The sequence below is a fragment of the Doryrhamphus excisus genome, chromosome 18 (assembly GCF_030265055.1).
Source record: "Doryrhamphus excisus isolate RoL2022-K1 chromosome 18, RoL_Dexc_1.0, whole genome shotgun sequence".
NCBI lineage: Eukaryota > Metazoa > Chordata > Actinopteri > Syngnathiformes > Syngnathidae > Doryrhamphus > Doryrhamphus excisus.
The window spans coordinates 6,146,459-6,174,131 of NC_080483.1; the positions used below are offsets into that span (position 1 = coordinate 6,146,459).

Below are 27,673 nucleotides of genomic sequence, written 5' to 3' on the forward strand. Positions count from 1 at the left end.
CACCAGTCCTGGGTGTACCCCGCCTCTCGCCCGAAGACAGCTGGGATAGGTACCAGCACCCCCGTGACCCTCGTGATGATAAGCGGTAGAAAATGAATGAATGAATGTAGTGATTAATTCTACCCATGACCTGAACTTAAACGTTAGTCACTTCTCTACCCCAAGTATTAAAGAAGTCAGAGCAAATTTCATACTGTAGTGCTCTATTCGTTTCCACGCCACACTACAAATTGCATGTAGACCAGGGGTCTCAAACTTGCGGCTTGCAGGACGCTATTTTGAGGCCCCCGCCTTGATATGAAAGTTTAATGTTAGTGCGGTCCATACGAGTTTGATATGGATGCTGTATGGGATCATGTACCCAGAAATGACAGCATAAAGGTGTGTGCACTTGGTTTGGATATTTTTTTTTTTTGCATATTTTTTCTCCCTTAACTGAATTGAGTTGAACTGAATGCCCTTAGAATACAATAACCTAGGTGAATGAGAATATTCACAAGCTACCTTAGTAATAAAACAATTTTAATTTTAAATAAAAATTTAATTTTAATTTAAAAACTGCATTTTGTTTTCAGTTGTGTTGTCATTGACTATTATTGAAACTTTTTCGTGATCTGAAACATGTGACAAACATGCAAAAAAAACCCAAATCCTAAACATTTTCACACCACTGTGTATACTAATATAGAGTACATTTTATCAAAAGAGTTCAATACACATTACATATTCTTAAAAAAGTATTCAAAAATAATTATAATGGTTATTTAAAACGAGATGTGTTAGATGAGGCTGTTGTACTATGGTCATATATGATGTTCATGAGTCACCCACACCAAAATCTGAATAAAATTAGCCTTTTTTCTGTGTTGATAATGGCTCATGACATTATAAGCCATTTGCCTGGCTGAGTGAACTGTGTAACAGTAGGCCAGCACTACGTAGACATTAGGGAAAGGCTGACGATGGCAAACCCAAGAACACTGAATGTCTGCTTAGATTTTGGCTTTGGCATGCAAATAAACCCTCACCCCTCACTGAAAAGACAATCAGATATTTTCTCAGAAAGCTTGCATGTCCTGGGCGTGTTATGGCTGTTACGTCACAGTTGAGCCACACTTGGAATAGCTCCACACATTTTCTGTAACAGCCAGCAACACAACCAACTTGGTTGTGTCATTCCACACGTAATAGCTGGGCAGGCACTCCAGGCACCCAAACAAGTGGACATAAGCAATTTAGAAGTTACATTCCCATTATGTGGGCTTTAAAATACTATTGAATTCCACAACCACACATTGACCTTAACAGTTCTAATACAAAAGATGCATTTTTATCCCAAAAACACACTGACAAAGAGGAATATAAAGGAATACAAACCTGAAAGAAAACCACCATGGCTGCGATGATTCTTTTCTCCTTGAGTGCTGCACTGAGGCTGTCAAAGTCGTCCGAATTGTACATGTAGATTTGCATCTGGCATAGAGTAAACACATGTAAAAAATATTAGTTAAAAATACTGAAAATATTGTAAAAAATTTAGAGCAATGAAGCAGCAACTATTTACGGGGTTCCAAAAATGTAAAGAGAAGAAACCAACACAGTCACAGACCCCTGCTGTTTGCATGGTGAGGAATTAGACAGGCACTTAGAAATGAAGCGCCTGTAGTTGTAGTTTCTGTAGTTTCCTGCCCGGAAATCCTGGCACTAACCCGAGCTAGGTGCTCAAACTGAGACTGAAGTACCGCTGGAAGTCGTCGGTAAGAAGCGTTGGAACCAGCCGAGCTCTGTGCGCCTCCAGAGGGTATCATGTACCCAGAAATGACAGCGGAACTTCAGACTTTCAGAGCAGTACAGAGCAGTGAGGGTGGTGATCTCAGTCGTGGATGATGAGCGAAAAAGCAAAACAGGCGGGCTCGCTCGCGTATGGGCGGGGCAAAATCGCGTCAATTGTGCACACAGCTTTGTTGTCATTTCTGGGTACATGATGCCATAAAGCATCCATATCAAACTCGCGCGGACCGCATTAACAAACTGTCATATCAACATATCATATCCACAGGCCACGAGTTTGAGACCCCTGTTGTATGCGATCTGACTGCACACAGAAGAAAGAGTTGTTGGAGGAGTCGAACTGATTACTATAAAAAGGGTAATCAATGTGATTGTAGAACTGCTGATGTACATCAGTAATAGGGATCGACCGATATGTTTTTTTGGGGGCCGATGCCGATACCGATTTTTTTCCATCACCTTCAGCCGATGGCCAATTTTGCTTGGGCCGATATTTGTGATTGATACTGCTTTTGATAAATTTACATGAAAAATTGACCATGATAACAAATATTCCAGGTCTGTTTAAACAAATATTTACAGATACAAGGAAAAAAAAAAGCAAATATCGGCCCGATATTGATCCTTAATCAGTAATTTAGCATTTAAGACTAGAAACTTCTTAGTTTCTAGTAGTTCTAGTAGTGTCAATTGTTTTAAATGTAGACAAACAAAATGACCCTTGTGATGAGTTTAAACTTTGGACCAGATCAGGGCCCAATGGCGTCACAATGGCGACCATCTGGTGCCCTATACCCTTGGGGTCCGGTTGGGCACAGCCTGAAGAGGTTACATGGGTCCCCACTCCAATGAGCTCACCACTCATTTGGGGGGTACAAGTGTCAGGTGCAGAGTGAGTTGTGTGGCGGCTGGAGGGGGAGACCTTGGTCCGATCCTCAGCTACAGAAGCTAGCTCTTGGAAGGTGCAATGTCACCTCTCTGGTAGGGAAGGAGCCTGAGCTGGTGCGTGAGGTTGAGCAGTTCCGGCTTGATGTAGTTGGACTCACCTCGACGCATAGCAAGGGCTCTGGAACCAGAGATGGAATAGACTTTCCCAGGGAGGCTGAGGAATGTGATACCCCTAGTTGGTAGTTGGAACCTAGTAGTTGGAACACACCCTCCGATCTCCCTTTTTAAAGAGTGGGACCATCACTCCCATCTGCCAAGGCAAAGGTACTGTTCTCGACCACGCAATGTTGAAGAGACGTGTCAGCCAAGTCAGTCTCTCAACATCCAGAGCCTTGAGGAATTCAGGGCGAAACTCGTCAACCCCCGAACCATTTCGACCACCCCTGATACCACAGCCTGTTTGCTATGTGTCCTCTGACTCTGCTTACTCTATGGAATGAATGTCAGTGGGATTTTTCCAAAGTATTCCTTCCACCGTCCGACGACATCCACAGACGAGGTCAGCAGGCCACCATCCCCACTTTAAACAGTGTTGGAACAGGGACCGCTTCCCGTTCCGAGGCGTCGACCGGTTTGTCAGACAGAACCTCTCTGGGGCCGACCCCCTTTCTTTCCGAACGCACAAAGCAGTAAACATTGATGTATTGTTCGTATGCATTGCTCGGTGAGCGATGAATGGCAGTAATTCTCTTTTTGATGAACGAAAATCGGTAATCGAAATCACCGGGGTCGGCCATTGTCTGATTGTTGTGTTGGAATGCAAAGCACGCAGAGCCACGTGAAGTATCGCGTGAACTGGTACGCTCTCGCGCTAGCATACGACGACAGGGGACCAGTCTACTCGCGCTAAAATTTGACTGCATCCCGCGGTTCGAACATACAGACATCGACATTTTCTGGTTTTCAAAAAAGCGTACGTTGATGTCTTAACCCCCGTCCCCCCTCGTACGGTTTGTACGCTCGTGAAAATGTTGAAAATTATGGATGGCCCCTAAGTTAGTAATAGTAACTCTGATAATATTCTCTGTTGTTGTCGTTCATGAGGCTATGATCAAAGTTCTTGGGTTTTCAAAGCTTCATGTCAGGTATGGCAGCATTTGAGTTTGGGTTTTTGTGTTTACCATATAAATGGATTTCTTTCAGGCTATTGCTCCGACCATCAGCAGTCCATAAACAAAAACTAATTCAGGGCTGACTTCATTCCACACTCAATATGTGCTCTTAGGTTATAAATGGATAAAAGAAAGTGGTAAAGATTATGGGTGCAAGAATTTGAAAAGTCTTACATACTGATATAAGATTAATGCAAGAAACTGCACCATGAGGAGAGATCAATAGATCTAATAATAAAAGTTTATATTCCCAAAACTTGTTTACTCTCTTTATAAACCTTATGTACTGTGCGCGTGTGTGTGTATACACACAGTTTGGGAGACTGGGCTTTCAAGTGAAATGTAAATTAAATCCTAAAATGCAAATTTTATCCTTTACAGGTTAATTTAATGTGACCTACTCAAAACATCTAAATGCAGATGTCCAACTCTTGAGTTTTTCACGACTTTTTGCACAACTTTTTCGTCTTCTTCTTCTGACAAGAATCCAAGCAATAAAATTAAAAAAGCCATGAATGGATCAATACATGTCCTGGGTAAATTTTTAACTGCTATTTAAACAATCCTCTTTATCAAGCCGTTCACATTTTGACATAATGAGCTCAAGACCACACCTAACACTTGATTAATAGCACCTCACCATGACCAGACTTCAAACTGGAAGTTCTCCAAGATAAGTGGCCACTGAGCGTACTGTTACATGCAAAAACAAACTTTCAAGAAAGTCCCATTTTTTTTAATAAAAGGAAAAAAAAATCTTGTCCAGCAATTTTCACATAAGAAAAATAATTTTATATTAAGAAAATATAATGAATTAATTCTTTTGAAGATTTTTTTTGCCAGAAACTAGTTACTTTTTATAATAAGCTAAAAACTTTATTATGGGCATGCAATGCAATGCAGGCCCCCACTGACAGCTGCAAAACAGCAGTCAATGGGGGCTCTGCATAGCAGAGCAGCCAATCTTAAGATTCCTCTTTAGTTATTATTATTATTCTGATTATGGGCATGCCCCCATTGACAGCTGCAAAACAACAGTCAATGGGGGCTCTGCATCTTTGTAATATTCCTCCCGCTTAGCTATTATTATTATATCTTATTCTTCCCATTTTTGTGCAGACCCCCACACGTTACACATCCGGAATCATGACGCTCAGGGTTAGGTCGGTATTTACCTTTTGAAAAGGTTCCTGTAACCATGGCGACTCGATTAACCAAAAAGTTCAAAAATGGGTCACTAGATCAGGTACACCTGTTCTATTTTTAGAAACACCACATGCCTGAGAAAACAGGAGAATGTACAGACTTTTCACCAGCGATGGGAATAACGGCGTTTAAATAAACGGTGTTGCTAACGCCGTTACTTTTTTCAGTAATGGGTAATCTAACTAATTACTCTTACCGTCAGCATAGCTGCCTAAAAATATATCACCGACTTCATAACTAATCTGCAGTGCAGTGAGAGTGTGAAAGTGTTGCAGAGTGACAAGGGAGAGGGTGAGATAACCACACAAGCAATGAGGATTGGCTAGTTTAGTATGATTGTATGAGCCAATCAGAGAACTTGGGTGGGCGGGTGTTTAGAGCACATCCAAAGTGCCGGGTAGTAGATACAGCATAGCGAGAGATGGCGAGTGAGGAGGACTCTAGTGAGAAGACAGCGCTTTCCAAATGTAAGTAAAGTACAGACACTACTTTAACCTCCGCTACTTTCATTTCCGATTACTACTGCCACATTTCTTAACGGATCCAGGCCATTCCAATATAAAGTCATTCAACCGACCCAGGACATTCGTGCCATTAAACACAGACCAAAAATTCCCATTATTTTTCTTCTGCAACGCAAAATACAATTTTTGGTAATGCAAAATGTCTTTGATTTGAAAACTTCTAACTGGTTGCACCTTTCTCAACCGATTCAGACCATTGCAACATTAAAGCATTTTACTTTTTCAGTCCATTTATGCCATTTTGTACATTCTATTAATTCCCACTTTTCCACATTCCAATTTTTCCTAATGCAAAATGCCTTAAATCTATAGAGCTGTCACCACTTTTAAATGGCATTAACACGCAATTTCGACTAATTGCCTTCACCAGTTACTACTATTACCACTAATAACTTTGACTGTTTCATTTCAGTAATATCACTGTGGCTATTGAGGATAGGTGGTATAGAAAATAGATGGATGTATGGATATTTAATACATTGTCTTCTCCATGATGATATTTGATAACCATCATAGACATTTGCTGATGTAGTTCTGTTTGTTTTTGTTTGTTCATTGTGTGAATGCTGTGTTCTTGTAGTTTTTTCATTTTTTGGTTCAAATCCCGTGTATGCATTCATCAATGTGATTGATGTGTCAGAGTGCTCATTCCTCCAGCAAATATTTTAATATAAGAAAACAAACAGGGGCGGCACGGCGGTCTAGTGGTTAGCGCACAGACCTCACAGCTAGGAGACCAGGGTTCAATTCCACCCTCGGCCATCTCTGTGTGGAATTTGCATGTTCTCCCCGTGCATGCGTGGGTTTTCTCCGGGTACTCCGATTTCCTCCCACATTCCAAAAACATGCTAGGTTAATTGGCAACTCCAAATTGTCCATAGGTATGAATGTGAGTGTGAATGGTTGTTTGTCTATATGTGCCCTGTGATTGGCTGGCGACCAGTCCAGGGTGTACCCCGCCTCTCGCCCGAAGACAGCTGGGATAGGCTCCAGCACCCCCCGCGACCCTTGTGAGGAAAAAGCGGTAGAAAATGAATGAATGAATGAAGACAAACAGGTACTCATGGAAGGATTGCTGTGACATAATATGTCTGCTAACAATGGCCTAATTACTAATATTTCATTTTGCATTTTATTCCCGGTGCTCGACTCAAAATAACTACACACATCCTGCTGAATCAATTGCAGGTGTGTAGCTCAGTTAGTAGAGCACCTAGTTCTTAGTCTGTACGGTGGGAGTTCAAGCATGGTTGAATTGAGCAGACCGTGAACTGACTTATTTAATAATTAAAAACATTTTAAATTATGTCGTTGCAGATTGTACTAACCTTAAGCTACCGCATACTGAAAACTGGCAGAATCAGTTCCTTTGGAACAAAGCATGCTCCAACATACCCAGTCCTAACAAAGCAGTACTCACAGTGGGCTGGAGCACTGAAGTGTTTGCTCATCACGTAACAAACTGAAGGGAGGGAAGTGGGGGCAATTACACAGAACACAAACTGGATAAGTAAGTAAATACTCACATTGCTCCATATTTAAATACACACTGAATACACATTTACTTATGTACATTGAATTAAAAAAAACTAAATACATTTACATGGAATGACAAAAACATAAATACACAACAATAAACACATACTATTTACACGTATTTAAAGAGCAAATGTAGAACTAGCTGAATGTCAAAAAAGGGGCAGGATAAAGATAGGAAATTGAAAAAGTTGCATATAGAATAACATAGACAGTGTTTAGAGCAGGGGTGCTCATTAAGTCGATCGCGATCTACCGGTCGATCGCGGAGGTGGTACTGGTCGATCGCTGGTCGATCGCGGCGTGACATTAAAAAAATATCATCCTAGCATCAATGCCGTCACTTGATTGATATACAGGGCAGCCATTCAGATGACAACTGAATGTTGCCTTCGGGTGACCAATCAAATCAAACAATGTCTCTAAGTGCAGCAGAACTTACGATGTCAGCCTATCATCCATCCCCGTTACTTGATTGACATACAGGACAACCAATCAGATGACAACTGAATTTTGACCTTTAGGTCACCGCTCATGCGTAAACAACGATGCAAAGTGCTAAGCTAGTCGGCGAATTGCGAGATTTTAAAGCCCTCGCTAAAGTTTATGGTCACTAAAATGAGTGAAGGAGCTGGACCAAGTAAAAAGGCAAAAAACATATCACTTCCATACGGATATGGAATATTATACGGATATTGTGATACGGATATTATCCATGACTGATAAACATTTGGAAGTGTGCTTGAGGCTGGCTATCAGCAGCTACTGTCCGGACTATGCATCCCTGGCTGGTTCAATTCAGTGCAAGTCATCAAAGTAAACTCAGGTAATTACAAAAAATGTTAATAGTTAATTATGTGTGTTTTGCAATATTGGCTCATTCGGTTATGTAAGGTACATCAACATACATTGTACGTACAAATAATGGAGTGGAGCGAGAGACAATAACAGCAGCAACAAGAATTCCCAAAACAACAACAGTGACAAACAGAACAGTTAAATGTCAATGATGGCTAAGGGTCACAGTGGAGATGATATCAGTGAAATGAAACAGTCCAACTTACCAATAGCAATAGTAACAGTGAGGACACGAACCGTGATAGTAAACATAATTACAGCCATACAGTTACAGTAATTAAAATCTCACTGCTTGACACCATTTTTACTGTAATAATAGCATACCAATAGCATATAGACATCAGGGATAAGATGGTAGATTGTGTAGAGAAGCACCCATGTGCTGTGAGTGTCCATATGGAGGTGTGTACTTCTGTGTATGTATTCATATATGTGTGCGTAAGTGTGCTCGTGTATGTGAATGCGAGTGTGTGAATGTGTAATTGTCACTGAGAATGACAAAAGGAGAGAGACTGCCTTCTACCACCCAGTACAGTAACTTTCACATATAACTAATCCGACAAATCATATTCATGAAATAAAGAGAACAGTTGAATCTGCAACAAACACAGTCAAGGAAATCTCCATGACTTCTTCCCATCAAACAACAATTCAGAAACATGTGTCTGACCGAATCCTTTGGACAGATTTCATGTGTTTCATCCAAGTGCCAAGTTTCTCCTGGGATATTTCTATTACTTCAGGATGAAAATGTAAAGTACGTGGTACTCGGTGGTGCAGGCAAGGCTGTCATGCTGACAGTACTGCAAGACTGATCCCCCCCAGAGGGACTGCCAGATCTGAAGTGACACAAGCAAGGCTTTGTGTGAAAACAAAGTGCACCAGATGGAGTGCACGTCCTTGCTGAGAGCGCAGAGCATGGACATCAAGGAGGTCGGATGCAGCTTCACACTCTTTCTCCATATAAGATACATGATGGAGTTTCAAATAATTCACTGGCCACTGGCCTTTCACTGTCCGTCAAAGGTCACATGATGTAGCCCTTCATCTCCATCACTGCTACAGATAAGAAAAACAGGGACACAGAGCTCCCCAAACTGGCTTATAAGGTACTCCTATGTTCAGAGATAACCACAACATCATGAAATCTGTGTTAACCTCTTAAAGTACTGTAAAGAACTGTACTTTTTTGGAATTTTGTCCATCATTCACAACCCTTATGTGAAACATGAAACATATTTCTTTCCTTTTTCTGTGCATTATAACATTAGAAAAGGGATTCATTTCAGCAAGCTTACAATGCTGTAATTAGGATACATCTATTTCGACTATGAAGCCCTGTAAAAAAAAAAACTCCAACAACATTACATTCTTATGTATCCATGCTGTGATCCTGCATTAACACGTAAACTGATGATAATTTTGATGATTTTAAATATTATCAAAACACAGATAATCGGACAGCATTTATTTGGTCTTGAGGTAAAATTGTGCCATTGAGGACAGGCAGGGAAATGTGATATTTTGTTCGGAATGGCACATGTTCTAACTCAACTCAAGGGAAGTCGAATTATAAATAGAAAAAAGTAAGTGAGTTGATCTTGGCAGACATTAGTTATCTTTAATGGTTTAATGGAAAGTCGCTGGCTGAGCGCAAGAGAACAAAAACAGCCAATAAATAACCACAAACACAAACAGCATAAATAGAGAGGGATCCGTCATAAGAACGAGGATACCATTAACTAAGATCAACAATAATATGCTTATCTATAAAGCACCATAATAACAAGCAAGCAAACCCTGTTTACCTTATGTACCTTATTGGGATCCGCAGGAAATAGTTGTTTTTGCCACTCTGTATTACAGAATAGTCCATTTGCATTTAAACCCTTCAATGACATTTGCACTGCTAATACATGCTAATACATTATATTTCCAAAGAGTCTACTGTTGTCCAATGACAAGTTATCGGTTCCACACACATCAACTGCTTGTATTGTTTCTTGAATTGGCTCATCGTTGTGCATTGTTTGATTTCCTTACTCAATCCATTCCATAGTTTGATTCCACATACTGAAATGCTATGGCTAGCATAACGTAGTCCTAGCATACTATAAGTGTTTCATATGTACTTCTTCCCTGAGATCATATTTCTCCTCTCTTGTAGAGAAGTATTGGATGACATTTTTAGCTAATTGGTTGTTTTTAGCCTTATGCATTATTTTAGCTGTTTGAAGACGAACTATATCAGCAAGTTGAAGTATTTGTGATTTTAGAAATAAGGAGTTAGTATGTTCTCTGTAGGCGGCATTATGAATTATCCTTACTGACCTTTTTTGCAGTACATTTAGCGAGTGAAGATTGCTTTTATAGTTATTAGCCCATATTTCCACACAATAAGTAAGATATGGTAGAACCAGAGAGCAATAAAGGGTGTGGAGTGATTTCTGATTGAGAACAAGTTTTGCTTTGTTCAATACTGAAATATTTCTGGCCGCCTTATGTTGTATATTTTGTAATATAAGGTAATATGAGGAAACAAATAAACCATACCACACCAGTTATGATTAGGAAAACAAAACATACACACATCACAGGGATTGAACAGTCCCAAAAATGAAGTGTTCCCAGTGTTATCATTATTCATCTGGAGATTTAGGGGCAGAAATTCAATTTCCCACACAGCAAATAAAATCTCATTTATCAATGACACATCTTTATCTGTGATACCCACGGCCAGGCAAAGAGAGACGCAGCCCTCCTAGAGTGTATTAATTTGCAGTGCCTCTCTTATCTGAGCAGGTGGGCGAAAGTTCTGCAGCCACACGGCACATGGCTCCCTTCCCTCTCTATCTTCCCACCCTTTGCTCCTCTCATTTATCATGTCTGGAATGTTTGGAAGGGGATATGAAGATAAAAATGAGATTTGGCAAGTGACATTCAAACAGAATGCGTAGCTTAGCGTCTACGCTAACCAGGACACTCAGCAATGAGGTTCCACTGCTGTTTTATCAAAAGCAAGCTGTTTTTATGGTAGTTTTCCAAATTTTTCACAACAACAATGGTTTATTTGTATTTTTCGTCAATTTTTAACCAGCCAGCCATAAATAATAAAACAGTGAAAACTGCAATGTGACAACTTAACAGTATGGAACACGGGTACATTTAAGTTGACCCGTTTATATCAACAACGTGTTAACTCATCAGGTCCTCATATTATCGATATTGCTTAAAAGTGTCTGATTCAGTTAATAAATCCACTTCTTTTGGACCCCAAATGGTGACATTTTAATGAAAATTGAGCCAGTTTATGTTGCCACGTGTTGTATTAACTTTTTTTGCTATGTAGGGCGGCACGGCGGTCGAGTGGTTAGCGCGCAGACCTCACAGCGAGGAGACCAGGGTTCAATTCCACCCTCGGCCATCTCTGTGTGGAGTTTGCATGTTCTCCCCGTGCATGCGTGGGTTTTCTCCCACATTCCAAAAACATGCCAGGTTAATTAGCGACTCCAAATTGTCCATAGGTATGAATGTGAGTGTGAATGGTTGTTTGTCTATATGTGCCCTGTGATTGGCTGGCCACCAGTCCAGGGTGTACCCCGCCTCTCGCCCAAAGACCGCTGGGATAGGCTCCAGCACCCCCTGCGACCCTTGTGAGGAAAAAGCGGTAGAAAATGAATGAATGAATGAATGAATATTGCTATGTAGTGCAAAATAAAGCAAAGAAGGGGAGGAGAAACTGGATCTTGCAGTAGACTTCTCAAACGCTCTTTGATGCCCATTTCAGCAATTAACAAAGCACACCTATTTATTAAAACTTGTTAGCCCCCAAAAGAATGATTTGCAAATGTAGGAACGCATGGTCAAAGTTACAGTATTTTCTGTTATGTCGACATCTTATGTCAATGTGAGTCATCCAAGTCCAGAGTTTACTCAACCGCTCTTCTGAAGTCAGCTGGGATAGGTATTGGCGAATTATTGGCATCAACATATCATGCAGACATTAGACATTTACTTCAGAAATGTGTATTTTTGACTGATTGACTGTGGATGGGGCTGCACGGTGTTCGAGTGGTTAGCGCGCAGACCTCACAGCTACGAGACCAGGGTTCAATTTCACTCTCGGCCATCTCTGTGTGGAGTTTGCATGTTCTCCCCGTGCATGCGTGGGTTTTCTCCGGGTACTCCGGTTTCCTCCCACATTCCAAAAACATGCTAGGTTAATTGGTGACTCCAAATTGTCCATAGGTATGAATGTGAGTGTGAATGGTTGTTTGTCTATATGTGCCCTGTGATTGGCTGGCGACCAGTCCAGGGTGTACCCCGCCTCTCGCCCGAAGACAGCTGGGATAAATGACTGTGGATGATCGTGTCATGATAGAATTTGATGATCGTTCATCAAATGCAAATGTACGGCAAACGTACAGCATAATGACTGAGAATGACCCAAATACACAAAAATTACTAAGATTCAGTCATCACGCACATTTAAGGAAAATAAAGACAGGATTTTATATGCGGAAGCTTTCCAACTGTATAGCGCAGTTGTAAAGGACACACACACACAAAACACACATAGGGCGAGGCCCTCCAGCTGAGGGTTGTGATAGATGTGCTTGGCATATCAAATAGAACATTACTGTTTAAAACAGCAGGTAGGGGAGTAGTAGGTCCCTACTTCATCATGCCATTCAAGGGCCCCATTACACTACAATTACTAAATGACAAGCCTTGTAAATCATGCATTATTCATGGGGACCACTTGCACAAAACCCTTCTCTTCTCCACCACCCACTGAAAGACGGGTTGGGGCGCCGGTGAAAGAAATGGAAGTGACAAGCAAAAAAAAAGGAACATGAAAGACATTAGTAGTCATTCAACTGTCTGAGTAAGGTACAAGAAAATTAATCAATGTAAGGTTAAAAAAATATTTTCTCATTAAATCTTGTATTATAACACTGACTACAAATGCATAGACAACAACATCAAGTTCAGTGAATCAAAGTACCATATTGAATCGCTAACATTAATCTCTTGTTGGGGTTTATCTATTGGCTACTTGTGCAACAATATGTGTATCCGTATAAAACAGTCATTATAAAACAGTTACGCAGTTTTATATTTACTTTCTCAAGAACAAAGCAGTTGTACAGAGGCACAATAATCCTCTGGGCGGTGATAATGTGAGCAGAAACATTGCTCTTAACCAATTCTGCCCTCGCCCTGGGCCCCGGACCCCGGACCCCATCCCACAACACTTCCCCTTCCCCATGCCCATGTTCCAGGACAAGAAGGCAGCGAGATCCCCTTGAACACCATATGTGAATTCTTTTTGGAAAATGGTAATGTGCCAAGGGGCCAAGACTGGACCAAGCGACATTGTTTGCTGTTTTGGGGGTTTGGTACCCCCAAAAGGGGGGAATATATTGTAAAATGACTACTTTCTTGCACATTGCAAGTTGAACTTAAGAGGGCTACGTGACCTGATTGTTACACAAGATGTTTTCGGATGTGTTTGGAGTCCAAGATGTTCTGCCAAAATACTTAGGTCCAGTCAGGAGGCATGACCAGATAAGGACTGAATTCTGGAAATCCACGTCATTGCTAGTGTTCATGAGGTCTATATAAGTGCTGTGTTAAATAAACACGGGGACCCTCTTCCTACAACTGCAAAGGTGTTCGTGTTGCATTATTTGCCAACAGGCCTCCCACATTCACACCATGCTACTAAGAGGAGCTACATGCAGGCTAGCTTACTGACAAATGCCTTTCCTGATGAAAGTTTTTAACCATCCTTTGGATCTGGTTTTTGGGACCGCTTTGAATTTCATATCAAGTATGACCCTGATGGCAAGCAAAAAACAGTATGTCACAAGCGTCACACAATGCTAAAATCAGTGAAAACGGTGGAAATACAACAAACATGACCAGGCATTTAGGACAACTGAAAAATAGACAAGGAGCGCATATGCTACAAACTTCATTCATTCATTCATTTTCTACCGCTTTTTCCTCACGAGGGTCACACGGGGGTGCTGGAGCCTATCCCAGCTGTCTTCGGGCGAGAGGCGGGGTACACCCTGGACTGGTCGCCAGCCAATCACAGGGCACATATAGACAAACAACCATTCACACTCACATTCATACCTATGGACAATTTGGAGTCGCCAATTAACCTAGCATGTTTTTGGAATGTGGGAGGAAACCGGAGTACCCGGAGAAAACCCACACATGCACAGGGAGAACATACAAACTCCACACAGAGATGGCCAAGGGTGGAATTGAACTCTAGTCTCCTAACCACTCGACCGCTGTGCAGCCCGGTATCAACATATAACAGGTACTAAATACACACATAGGACAACGACAACTACTATAGGGAATACATGTAATCAACAACTATGTTGACTAAATATTGTATTATATTATACACTAAATACTGGCCATTAAAGGTCTGTTTAAAACTATACATTGTATTCATGATGCCACAGAATCTATATACTGTATGTCTTTAACTATGATAGTCCTCACTCACTCTGTGTACAATTTACTGGAAAATACACCAAAGAAAAGAATAGCAAATGGTAATGACCAAAGTACAGTGAAAATCCTCTAAGCTGCACACACAGTGTTGGTGCAGACATGATCATAGAAGGTTGTAAAGAATTACCTTCAGTATACTGTTTATTCATGGAACTGCAGATCAAGGCTTGACAAATGTGTTTACCTCCACCGGATAATGTCGGCCATCGATGCTGTGCTCAGAGCCCTCTGATCCGTTGCTTGGCCCCCAGTGAAACTCCACTTTCTCTGCCTTAAATCTCCCTGGTAGACCTGCTCCCCTCACAAAATAATCATCTTTGAGCACAATGGCCACTGGAGGAAAGAAACAAAAAGAAAATAGAAGAACTAATGAGAAAGAGGAAGAGTACATTACAGTACAACATCTTCATGTACAACTGTTACTGAAACTTACCTAAATTGTTCTAATTAAAAGGCAAAGTTATTGTTGCTTGTAACTCAGATAAAGGCTGATCTCAAAACCTCAACATAAATTTTGCGAGAAAATAATTGTCCTAGATTGTTTTGACTTTTTTTTAAAAAAAACATTTTTGCATTATTTCATATAATAATGCAAGTACATTGTATCAAAATAAATAACATTAATTTGTCAAGAGGGCGGTACAGCGGTCTAGTGGTTAGCGCGCAGACCTCACAGCTAGGAGACCAGGGTTCAATTCCACCCTCAGCCATCTCTGTGTGGAGTTTGCATGTTCTCCCTGTGAAAAAAAAATGACAGCCACATTTGTTTTGGTAGCCATGAACTATGAAGGAGGGACAGAAACGGCATGGCTTTTTGCTTTCACGGCTGTTCATATTTTTTGTGGACTTTTCAATATTTAAATGTTTTTGTTGCATTGTCTGTCATGGTCTGTGAAATAGACGTTTTTTTTTAATAGTGCCGGACCCCAGTATGGGGAACAACATGGGCAACATTTGTTATGATAACTGATACACAACACATCCGTCCCTAAACACATGCGATACATCCATGTCAGTTGAAATCTCAAAGAAACCAATTTTAGAAAAAGAAAATACACTTCAATCCACAAGCTTTCAAATAGAAAAATGTCGAGGACTAATGTCACGCCCTGTGTGGGTTCCCTCGTGACAGTTTGTTTGGTTTCCGTTCTGGACTCTTATTTTGTATTTAACTTCCTGTTTTGCCCTGTCTTCCTTGGTTGCCCCACTCATCCACACCTGTCCCTAATTTGTATTGGTCTATTTAGTTCAGGTGTGCGTTTCTCCCTTTGTGGGATCATTGTTGTTTGTCCGTCAGCTTCCTGAGTTGCTTTTTCCTGCTATTGGTCCTGCTCTCTGCATCCTGGGGTCGTACCTTAAAGCTCTCAAGCCGTACCGTGACAACTAAGTTGACAAAAACTTACATCCATTACTCCATTGCAAATAGCATGAAAGAAATGGTTAATCTGGGTACCGCAGTGTAGAAGTACAAATATTCTCATTTTGTATCACAATTTATGAATTTTCCTTACATTTTAAAACTTTTTTTGGAGGATTTTTTTTCCTCAGCAGAAAACGGGCCTGTGTTCAGTCATGCATGCAATTATGGAAAAGATTTTGGTATGGACCGAAGCACAATATCCATATACCTAGCAGCTACCTTTTGGAGAGTCTACTGTTTTATATCGTCACCTCTTCCAAATTTTCAATGGAACGAGCTTGACAGGGCAATTATTGCCACTCTCCACTCTCCGACTAATTAGCTCACAGGTTGCTATTCAGTCTCTCACAGGTAAACATGGAAGACACATGGAAGACACATGGGAGACACATGGAAAACACGGGCGAGATGCAGGGTACACATTGAACTTGTCGCCAGCCAATCACAGGGCACATATAGACAAACAACCATTCACACTCACATTCATACCTATGGACAATTTGGAGTCGCCAATTAACCATAATGCACGTTTTTGGAATGTGGGAGGAAACCGGAATAGCCGTAGAAAATCCAGTTATCTCAGTGTCCCATATTTGAATGGTAAAAAATAAAGCATCATTGTGCTTGAGGCACAGAGTAGCGGCATAGGAACTGCTCAACATGTCGTCCATAGCCTTGCCAAGCACCTTTAGCATCTGCCTCTCTGAGGGGAAATAGCCATCCAGCTTCCTGACAACCTGAAATTGTAAAATACCTCCAGCTGTCAAGGAGGGTCTGTGAGATGCGGAAAAAGAGAAATGCAGATGGCCTTGTCTTAATTCCTACAGGCAGTTGACACCTGCCTTTGCCCTCATTCTCAGCAGCTGGTCTGAATGAAAATGGAATGTGTAATCGTTATCACGAATGACTGGCTTCATATTGAAAATGTCCTGCTTTATAATCACAAGCAGAGAAGTGATGCGACACCTGTGTGACACAGATATGTGCCAACAAGAGCAGTCATTATTAGATTGACCTACATTTCTTTTCATCTTCTATTCAGTGGAATTTACAAATATGACACAGACAATGAGAAAGCAAAGTTTTGGAATTTCATTTTTTTAGGTGAGCTGCACGGCAGATGAGTGGTTAGCACTCAGACCCAAGTTCAATTCCAACCTTGGCCATCTCTGTGCACGTTCTTCGCGTGCATGAGTGGGCTTTCTCCGGGTACTCCGGTTTCCTCCCACATTCCAAAAACATGCTAGGTTAATTGGTTACTCCAAATTGTCCATAGGTATGAATGTGAGTGTGAATGGTTGTTTGTCTATATGTGCCCTGTGATTGGCTGGCAACCAATTCAGGGTGTACCCTACCACCTCTCGCCAGACGACAGCTGGGATAGGCTCCAGCACCCCCAGCAACCATTGTGAGGATAAGCGGTACAAAATGAATGAATTAATTTTTTAGGTGAAACTTGATAAACAAAAAAAAGTTTTTTGTAAGGCTTACAAAATAATAAAAAAAAAATCCTCTAGAAGGTCTACATGGATGAGCTGGGTATCAACATAAATTTTGATGCTGACTGTACATGTGACAATGTACATATCTTTGCTACTGGATAGGTAAATCAACATGGTTGTGCAGTGAAATCTTGCAGTCAAGGAATCAGCCTGTATTTGTATTTGTTGAAGTCGGAAAAGTATTTGTATTTGAGTAAAATTTTAAATGTTAAATACAAATAATAATAATCGGGAATTTTTTTTTTTTTTTTCATGAATTCATCAATGAACCTGTGAGGAAAAAAAAAAAAAAACAGCCGTAACCTCACCGATGGCTAAAATATTGTAGCATTGGGTATACTATATTGTTCCAAGCTGCAGTTTCATGCGTAAGCTATAGAGGGCAGTCAGGTTCAGCAAGCTGGTTACAGGCTAGAATATAAGACTGAGGCTTGGGGAGTGTTGGGGTGTGTTGGGGAGTGTTCATGCCGTGATGAGAATCAGCGTGCAAGACAGGAAGTGCTGTATTTTGCTGTTACAAATAAATGGCCAACTGAATACAGCCATCCTGACATGTAGTTATTTAGAATCAGAATGCCCTTTATTGTCATTTTACATATAGTAGTCAGCTGTCATTACAATATAATTGTCAACATGAACCCCCAAATGGTACCAAATACCACCCAGAAGTGCATCCAATTCTACCCAATTCTACACAAGCCCAAGTCACAAGCCTTACTTACTTAACCGTTTAAAGTGAATGTGAACATTACACTGTCGACAGCCTTAACGTTTGCAAGCTAATGCTAACAGAGCGAACAGGAGAATGCCCAAGCACAGAAGTAAATAGCAACTAAATGCAAAGGAATAATCACCTGGTCAAAATCCGCTATTACTGATCGAAAACAGCATCTGAAACCCAGTTGAGGTGAAAGGTAGTGTTTTTACAAAGCAAAATACGGATGCTAACTAAGTAGAGCCTCCTCCGTTGCTGGGAGTGACAACCAGCCAGCGTCGAGGCGAGCAGTCTGTGTCACTCTGTCCCCGCGCCTGACTGCTGAACACCAGTCTCTCATTACATCCGGGCAAGGACCGTGGTCTCACAAAGAAACTCAGCTTTCTCATTCGTTCATTCATTCATTTTCTACCACTTTTCCTCCCAGTTGTCTACCAGTTGTTCACACCATGCTACTAAGAGGAGCTACATGCAGGCTAGCTTACTGACAAATGCCTTTCCTGATGAAAGTTTTTTAACCATCGTTTGGATCTGGTTTTTGGGACCGCTTTGAATTTCATATCAAGTATGACCCTGATGGCAAGCAAAAAACAGTATGCCACAAGCGTCACATAATGCTAAACTCGGTGAAAACGGTGGAAATACAACAAACAAACAAACAGGACAACTGAAAAATAGACAAAAACAAGGAGCGCACATGCTACAAACTTCATTCATTCATTCATTTTCTACCGCTTTTCCTCACGAGGGTCGCGGGGGGGTGCTGGAGCCTATCCCAGCTGTCTTCGGGCGTGAGGCGGGGTACACCCTGGACTGGTCGCCAGCCAATCACAGGGCACGTATAGACAAACAACCATTCACACTCAAATTCATACCCACACATGCACGGGGAGAACATGCAAACGAGGTGTGTGCAGAGGGTGGAATTGAACCCTGGTCGAGCTGTGAGCTCGACTGCCGTGCCGCCCCAAATTTCCGATATGATGTTTTAATTGTTCCTGAATACAAATATAATAAAAATTATTTGTTCAAATTCATTATTCGTGAAAAAGTCATTTCATGATGCTGTTTCATATATTTTCAGTGTTTTCTGGTAATGCGGTGAGTCTGTGTTCCAGCGTGAAATGACGGCTGGTTAACTTGAGTTTGCATTATCCAGCCATCATTTCCCTATACCACTTATCTTCATTCTTATCCTTATCCAGTTTGCGGGGTATGCTGGAGCCTAACCTATTGGTTGCCAGCCAATCGCAGGGCACATATAGACCAACAACCATTCACACTTTGACAATTCGTAGTCACCAATGAACCTAACATGCATGTTTTTGGAATGTAGGAGGGAACGGTTACACAGAGAAAACCCACATACAAGGAGAAATGCCAACTCCACACACCCAACTGTGTGGCCTCCATTCTAACCACTCAGCCACTGTGGGGCCCCTAGAGTTTGCAGTAATAGCTAAATAGTTAAATGGTAAATGAGTTATAAAGCAGATGGCAAAGTGATAAATGATGTCAAGTTGGTGAAAGAGGTTTTTGAGACTGACCTGTGAAAAATATCATAGTAATGGACGCAGTCAACTAGAAGTGGTGTTATCTGTATGTGAGGATTTGTGACTGTAAAAGAAACCACTCCAAGATTTTATGTCAATAGTACAGACAGAAGACGAATAAAAAAATACCTTTAACTATAACGGAGCGTCTGCCTTCAGAGAAGAAGTGAAATCACTGTCCTAAAAAAACACACCTCTCCAGTATGTGTGCCTCTTATGATCTTTTTTTTTGCATACATTGGAATTTACTTTCACAAATCAACAGATAAACAACAGGTAAAAATACGGACTTATTTGTTTACTGCACCTGTTTTGCCAGTGTTCTTCATAGATGTCTTGTTTGAAGATTCTGTATCGAATCCCTCCAGTGTCAGTTCCTGAAACTCAGTGGATACTTTGGTATCTTGGTCCACAATATTGATTGGTGATTGGTTTCTTTCCTTACATTCTGGGAAAGATGATGCCCAACCTTCATCTGGTCCATATGTACCTGGCAAAGACAGGAAAGCAGATTTTCATTGGAAGATGCATACATTGTAGCGGAGTAGACTTTACAAGGATATTTCAAGGAGCATATCCGAGCAACCGCATATCCTCTGAAAGCTGTGTTGCCAAGATGTCGGAATTATAATGAGGCGTTGCTCACAGTATAAACATTGAGTGTCTTCAACTGAGGCAGCTGCTTAAAAAGCACCGACACAATCTGAATGTCTTTAGTGGGGTAGAAAATGTTTGGAGTTTAAGGCTTCTTCCGCTTCTGTGTTTGGTGTCATTATATAGATAAAGTCAATGAGTATGCACTGCTGACCTTCTCAAGTACATCCTTGACAGATAACATGCAGAAGATGTCTGTCACTGTGTAAACTGACAGGAGATACTAAAAAGAACTTCAGAAAATGAATAGCAAGTAACATTTACATTAAAAGAGACATCCTTTAACATTAAATGTCCAGTTTAAAAGCCTGAGGCCAAACGAGCAACCAACACCCTTTTAGGAGATGTTTTGTATAAGCTTTATTTGATAGGAAAACTACAATGAAATGCCAGCGAACCCATTTCAAGTGACACATGGAGGTAGGGAACATGGAAAACATCAACAGCAAGAAGTCTGTCTCGCTGGACTACAAGTAACTGAAAAAATTTGATTCAACAAAATCTGGATATTTTATCCAATGGTCTACCATTTGATGACAAAATATCCATGAAGATATATTCATAATGTCTAACATTATGTCATAACCATATCTTCCATTCACTCTTGTGTGATTGGCCAGTCACACACAGCGACCGCCTACCCCGAGACCCCAACTCTGCAAGCGGTGGTGCCTTCGTGGTGCTTCATTCACGTACAATTGGGAAGTTGAAAACGGCTTGCCGTTGGTCACAATGCCTCCACTTTATTAGGTTTTCTTAGGGATTGTGAGGGAGCCTCACTGATCAGGTGTATGCCCCACCTACACTGTCCGGTTTCTCTTTGTGTATATAGTTGGCTTTAGTTATTTACATATAATTTGGTTAGTGCTTTAATTTTATTTGTTTGCCGTTTAAGTGCCACTTTAGTTAGTTAGTTTTTCATTCAGAAGTCATTTGTGTTCCTAATTTCTCATCAGTTTCTCCTTTTGTTTGAGGTGATTGGTCATGGCCCAAACATGGAGGCGCGCAGGCCAGAGGCTGATCACCTCAATTGGACTCTCCCAAGTGCCATCTGGAGGAGGGGGGGATTGACTGGGTGGTAGTTGGGGAATCCAAGTTGTTAGGTGTACTTGAGTGTTTATATATATATATATATATATTCAGTGGGGGACTCCTGAAGGACTTATATTTAATATGTGCTGGGGGAAATGCTGCTGCACTGTCTTGTAAAACAAACTCGAAGAGCTCTCAAGCCCTGGTCTGGTGTACCTTTCAGCTGCTATGGCTATCCCGGGCTAGTAAGAGGCCATTGTTTTTTCCAACTCAAAATCTTACAGGGATGAGCCGGATATTTGTTATAAACCTAGCTGAAAATGTGGACACCTCCCCTGGTGCACCACAACGCCCATCTTGGCGCAGTCCAGTCTACCATATTACCAAATTGGCTGCGCACAGTGGTGCGCTGTGTGGGCTGCGCCATGCTCCGCCACCTTGCTCTTGCGCCATGGGAATAGAGCCGTCAATATGTTGCACTATGCAGCTTTCGGTCTTAAACTTGTTTCATAACTACATGATGCATTCTTTTCAAAACAGCGGGCACGATCGTGCATCAGTCACAGTGTTTTTTTTTTGGGGTGGTTTGGCTGGTGATATAAAGTCAGTTGGAAAACTCTTTTTAATACTGAACGTGGTGATTTTGAGAAAAATACAGTCAGCAAGTTTGACACTTTATTGCCATGTTTGCATGAATCACCAACTTCACACAGAACATGTATATGAAATACTTAAAGATACTGAAAGACTTGAATAATTAAAGAATGAAGTCTCAAGGATCATATATATAATACGTATGGTAACTTCAGATCAATCCATATCAATTTGAGACTCAAAATAAAGTACAACTCTCCGGTTAAACCACACCCACTTCTGGTTTATGCCCCACCCACTCGAGAGTACAGATACGAATACAGATGTGGTGTACTCGCTCATAACTAGTTTTCTTAAGCTTGCCTCTCTTTGTTGTCAAGTTGTTAAGTAATTAAGTTGTTGAGTCCACAGCCTTTGCAGCCACATTTTATTAACAAAACACGGATTACAAAGTCAAAGCCATCAGGTGCACAATTTAGATAGAAGAGGAGAAACGGGCCAAAAATAAAAATATGGTACGATAGTAGGGATGAGCGAGTACTCTACTATCTGTATCTGTATCGCTACTGTAAGTGGGCAGAGTATAAACCTGAAGTGGGCGTGGTTTAGTCCGAACATATGAAATGTCATTGACAGATATTGTTCTCTTGCTCCCAAACGTATTTCAGGGCTCAAATGCGCAAAAAATCATTATCTGAAACATTGGCATCGTTTAACATGACAATACAACATTCTAAATACATTTAAAGGTCCCATTGAAATAAAAATGTCTAACTGTCTTTTCCTATTGTATGCGTCCAACAACAGCATCGCAACTGTCAAACAAGGAGGAAGCATTCTGCTTTGGGGATGTTTCTCTGAACAAAATCCCCCGAGATGTGAGCAATCTAAAGAAACATCTGACCTCTGGGCTTGTCAACAAGCACAATGTTTTGTTACACAACCTTTTGAGGCAATTAGGCTCAATGTCTCCTGCACCTGACCACGTATTTTGGTCCACTGCTCATGAGAAAACTGCTCCGGCTCTCTCAGGTTCGATGGGGGCCGTCTTCAGACTGCACATTTCTTTCCACAGATGTTTAATTGAGTTTAAATCAGAGCTTCACTTCTGGTTTGTGCAATCTTTGGTCCTTCCCTGTTCTTGGACATATTAAATCAGTGTGTGTCGGATGTGGCAAAATAGCCTTAGAAAATACAGGAAGTGAGTCTCCTCCATCTTTCACAGTAGGTCTGCTGTACTTTTCCCTGGCTGTATCATTTTTCATCCTTGCCTTGAATTCATATTAAGCGTGTAACACGTATGTCACGTCGGCCTACCGTTTTACACGCATAGATTTCATTCATTCATTCATTCATTTTCTACCGTTTTTTCCTCACGAGGGTCGCGGGGGTGCTGGAGCCTATCCCAACTGGTGGCCAGCCAATCACAGGGCACATATAGACAAACAACCATTCACACTCACATTCATACCTATGGACAATTTGGAGTTGCCAATTAACCTAGCATGTTTTTGGAATGTGGGAGGAAACCGGAGTACCCGTAGAAAACCCACGCATGCACGGGGAGAACATGCAAACTCCACACAGAGATGGCCGAGGGTGGAATTGAACCCTTGTCTCCTCGCTGTGAGGTCTGCGCGCTAACCACTCGACCACTGTGCCGCCCACGCATAGATTTAAAAAGCTCAATTCACATTAGAGGCCTCAGTGCAGCGTTGCATATCATCCAGCTCTATCGCTTTATATTTAAGTTAAAACTCAGTCATACAACAAAACAAGATAGATGAAGTTTCGGGTACTTGTGGATGTAAAACATAAGTACACATGATTATGTGTACTTAAATTAACTTACCGTCAATATCTCAAGCTGATGATATTGAGCGCCATGCCTTTTCTTTTCTTAGGTTGTCCTTAGAAAATTGGCGTTTTGGGTCATTAAAAGGTTCAATTGTCCATAGATTAATGCATTGTGTTTGTTGCAATGAGCACTTTTTTTGTTGCAATGAGCGCTTTTTAAAGCTTTTATTTAGTTAAAAAGCAAAAGTTTATGTGTTTAGGTGTTTTATCGTTTTTTATCCTATGCTACTGAATTTTATGTATACTCTAGGGGTGTGCAACACAGCCCATATTTGTATTTGTTGAGGTCGGGAAAGTATTTGTATTTGTATTCGAGTAAGTATTTCACTTGTTGGAATAACTCCGTATTGCAAGTTTTTCGTCCGTCCAGTGGAAAAAAAACAGTACTCTATTCCCATTATCATTATCAACATTTATAGAAAACTGGCTACTGACTACAAATTGGAAATTGTCACCTAAAACTGACATGATGTTAATTGACTTCTACTATGTGCACTCAACTTCTTCAAATTTTTGCCTTTAATTGGAAGCAATACCATGCTCTTGATTTCAAAAATTGAATTTGTCAATGGCTACTCACACACTGGCGTGTTTCGAACGCTGGGTAATGTCTATTTTGTTGAATTAGGCAGCATCCTGTTCTCCCTCCTCTATCCTCAATCTCCATTGTTGCCCTCGGGTGCGTATTGATTGAAGTGGTCTTAGCTTTTAAATAAAGCTCACATTACCTATGACAGCCGATGCCAAGGTTCGAGGAAACAGAATTATTAGTTACTGCATTAACCTCTTTTAGCCTGGACTCGAGAGGCTGGCAGGAAAAAGACAAAATATACAAAATGAATAACATTCATACGCAACAGTGCATTTAAGTGATTGTGGTTTAAATTGTTTTGTCTAAAATTGGTTCGGCTCAACTTTTAGCTGTTCTCTTGTTATATATATGGTGAAAGTGTTGCAGAGGAGTTACCATAGCAACACAAATGCAACCATGCTGCACCCTGTACTCTGATTCGGTGTACATTTAATACAGTAAAGACCAGATTTAATGCCACACAGGTTAAAATAGTACTATTGTAAGAAATACGCTGTTCGTTAAATTACAAATTGTATCATACATTTATTACATCATTTTCTTCTTACAGAAAGTGAACAAATTTATTAGTAATTAATTCATTAGCAATTATTGAAAGTCAGAGAAGGGGTATGATTTTAAAGCTCTGCTTTTTCCTACTCCTTTTTGGAAAAATTTGAAAAAATTAATTGTACATAATATGAAATTATGTAACCTTGGAAGGATGTTTGAAATAAATGAAAAGCATTATCATTACCAAAATACCAATAACAATATGTTATTTGTGTTTTTTTTAAACACAAATAAAATATACACCATTTTCCCCTGGCATTGCTATTTGAATAATAATTGATTGTTATTACCACCATAACAATGCAGCAAATGACAGCTGACAGCTCAGCAAAACATATTCTGGGAACATTGAAACTACCTGCCCTGAAATGGGCAACAAGAAAACACAAAAACTGTGAACTGATTATGTGATGCACGCAATTGTAATGTGATGCATGTTCAAATGAAATAAAACCATTAGCATTATAATTACCAAAAAGGTTTCATTGAGTCACAATTTGTGCATCTATTTATTTGGAATGGAATGGCCTTCACTGTCATTATACAAGATGTACAACAATATTGGAGAGCTTCTCCTTTCAGTGCAGTAGTCAAGTAAAAAAAAAAGTATATAAAAGTAGAGTAAAAAAGACAATTTAACAAGATATATACAAGATATATACAATATATCCAAAATATACACATAATATTGCACAGGAGCATATGCAGGAGCAGATATATTAATTTTAGTGCAATGATAAATGGTTCATAGTGCAAATAATGACTGGTGTGTACAGATGAGTAAAGTCACATATGAGTCTCCAACTCTATATTGTATTTTATTCTGGCCCCTGACAAGGATTGATTCAATATTTATCTGGTTTGGGTGAACTTTCATGGTATTTTCTATTTTTTATATTTTTTATGGTATTTTTATATTATTTGCCTGTTTTCATAGGGTCATGCTTTCATGACTTGTTGCATAATAGCCACTTTTCATGTTGTACCTGTATGTCAATTAAATTAAATTCTATTCAATTCAAACACTTTATTCATACACGATGGGCAATTTAAAAGTCACAAAGAACAGCGTACAGAATTTTTTTAGTATGTTGCCTGTATGGTGATGGATGTCATGACCTTGCTAACAAACAAGTTTACCTACATACAAGCACCAATAAATGCACCATACCGATACTGATACTTTACTGCCTCTCAAGACCGACACCGATAACTTTTTATACAGTGGTATGAAAACGTTTTGCTGAGTCCACTGGGAGTTAGTGCCAGTTCGGGCAAAGATTATGTGATTGGCGCGTAGTGACTTGCTGTGGCGCCGAATTGTGTTCGCTCGGCATGTTGCCATGTTGCCGTTAATTCAGCGCCACAGCAAGCCACTATGCGGCAATCACATAATCGAACTGGCACCAACTGGCGCCAGCCCAGTGCAGTCCGAGCATCATTGGCGCAACTTGGCGTGACATTCCAGTGGATTCCAATAAGCGGATTGTTTGCGACATTTGGTTCCACTTGGTGGACACTTCGCACCGATTGTTTGAAGCAAGTGGCGCAACAAAGATTTTGAACCTTTTGACATTTTTTTGCCGCTAAATTAAATTTTTGCCGCCATTACGGGCCACCACGAGCCAGTTGGGAGGCAGTTTGAGCCACTGCATGTCACTAGGCATCTTATTGGCGACACAGCAAATTGCATTGACGTGAACTGGTACCAACTGGTGCCGACCCAGTGGACTCTTAGCATTTGGGCACAATACATGTAACCTCGCCTCATTGGAGCTCTTTTTTAATGGGTTATTGGTGGTATTTTTTAATGTTAATAATGGGTTTACCAGTCCGGGATAGGCTGGGATAGGCTCCTGCAGACCCCGTGACCTGAATGATGATATACGGCATAGAAGATGGATGGATGTATCAGCATGACGTCATAATTCCTCATATCGGCCCGATAATTGTTGGTGCACCCCTAGTAACAAAAGTAATCTAAACATTCAAATGCGGCGGCACGGCGGTTGAGTGGTTAGCGTGCAGACCTCACAGTTAGGAGACCTGGGTTCAATTCCACCCTCGGCCATCTCTGTGTGGAGTTTGCATGTTCTCCCCGGGCATGCGTGGGTTTTCTCCGGGTACTCCGGTTTCCTCCCACATTCCCACAAAAACATGCTAGGTTGATTGGCGACTCCAAATTGTCCATAGGTATGAATGTGAGTGTGAATGGTTGTTTGTCTATATGTACCCTGTGATTGGCTGGCCACCAGTCCAGGGTGTACCCCGCCTCTCGCCCGAAGACAGCTGGGATAGGCTCCAGCACCCCCGTGACCCTTGTGGGGATAAGCGGTAGAAAATGAATGAATGAATGCCTTTCATTGGACAAAAATGTTATTTTTTCTGCTTTGAGGCAAAAAAAAAATACATGTACAGTGTTACGCACATCTTCTTGTTATTTTCATACCAACAACATTGATGTAGTGGAAAAAAAAACTTTATTTGAGAAATATGTCCTGACACAAAACGTTAAACACATACCGTACTGGTATTGACTGCTATTTACTTTTACTTTGTCCTTGAAATATAGCTATGGTACGAATAAAATATATGGGGTGCGCAATATTTGAACAGTGGAAAAAATTCAGTGGAGCTCCTGAATTATGGGGCACTATAATGTTCGCCCCTGGCACTGGCAAGTG

The 27,673-nt window shown here is 40.8% G+C and overlaps 1 protein-coding gene across 5 annotated transcripts in view; it reads right to left on the reverse strand.

The window, feature by feature from the left end:
* Window positions 1–27,673, reverse strand: part of LOC131105890 (receptor-type tyrosine-protein phosphatase gamma-like) — a 181,826-nt gene that overhangs the window by 52,177 nt on the left and 101,976 nt on the right. For 3 of the 5 annotated variants that reach the window (XM_058054372.1, XM_058054370.1, XM_058054373.1), the window contains exons 3-5: window positions 20,016–20,198; window positions 14,703–14,851; window positions 1,378–1,473 (exon numbers count right to left, since the gene is read on the reverse strand). In XM_058054372.1, the coding sequence (XP_057910355.1) occupies window positions 1,378–1,473; window positions 14,703–14,851; window positions 20,016–20,198 (428 nt within the window). The remainder of the gene's footprint in view (window positions 1–1,377; window positions 1,474–14,702; window positions 14,852–20,015; window positions 20,199–27,673) is intronic. The other 2 variants (XM_058054374.1, XM_058054371.1) reach the window with 2 other exon arrangements.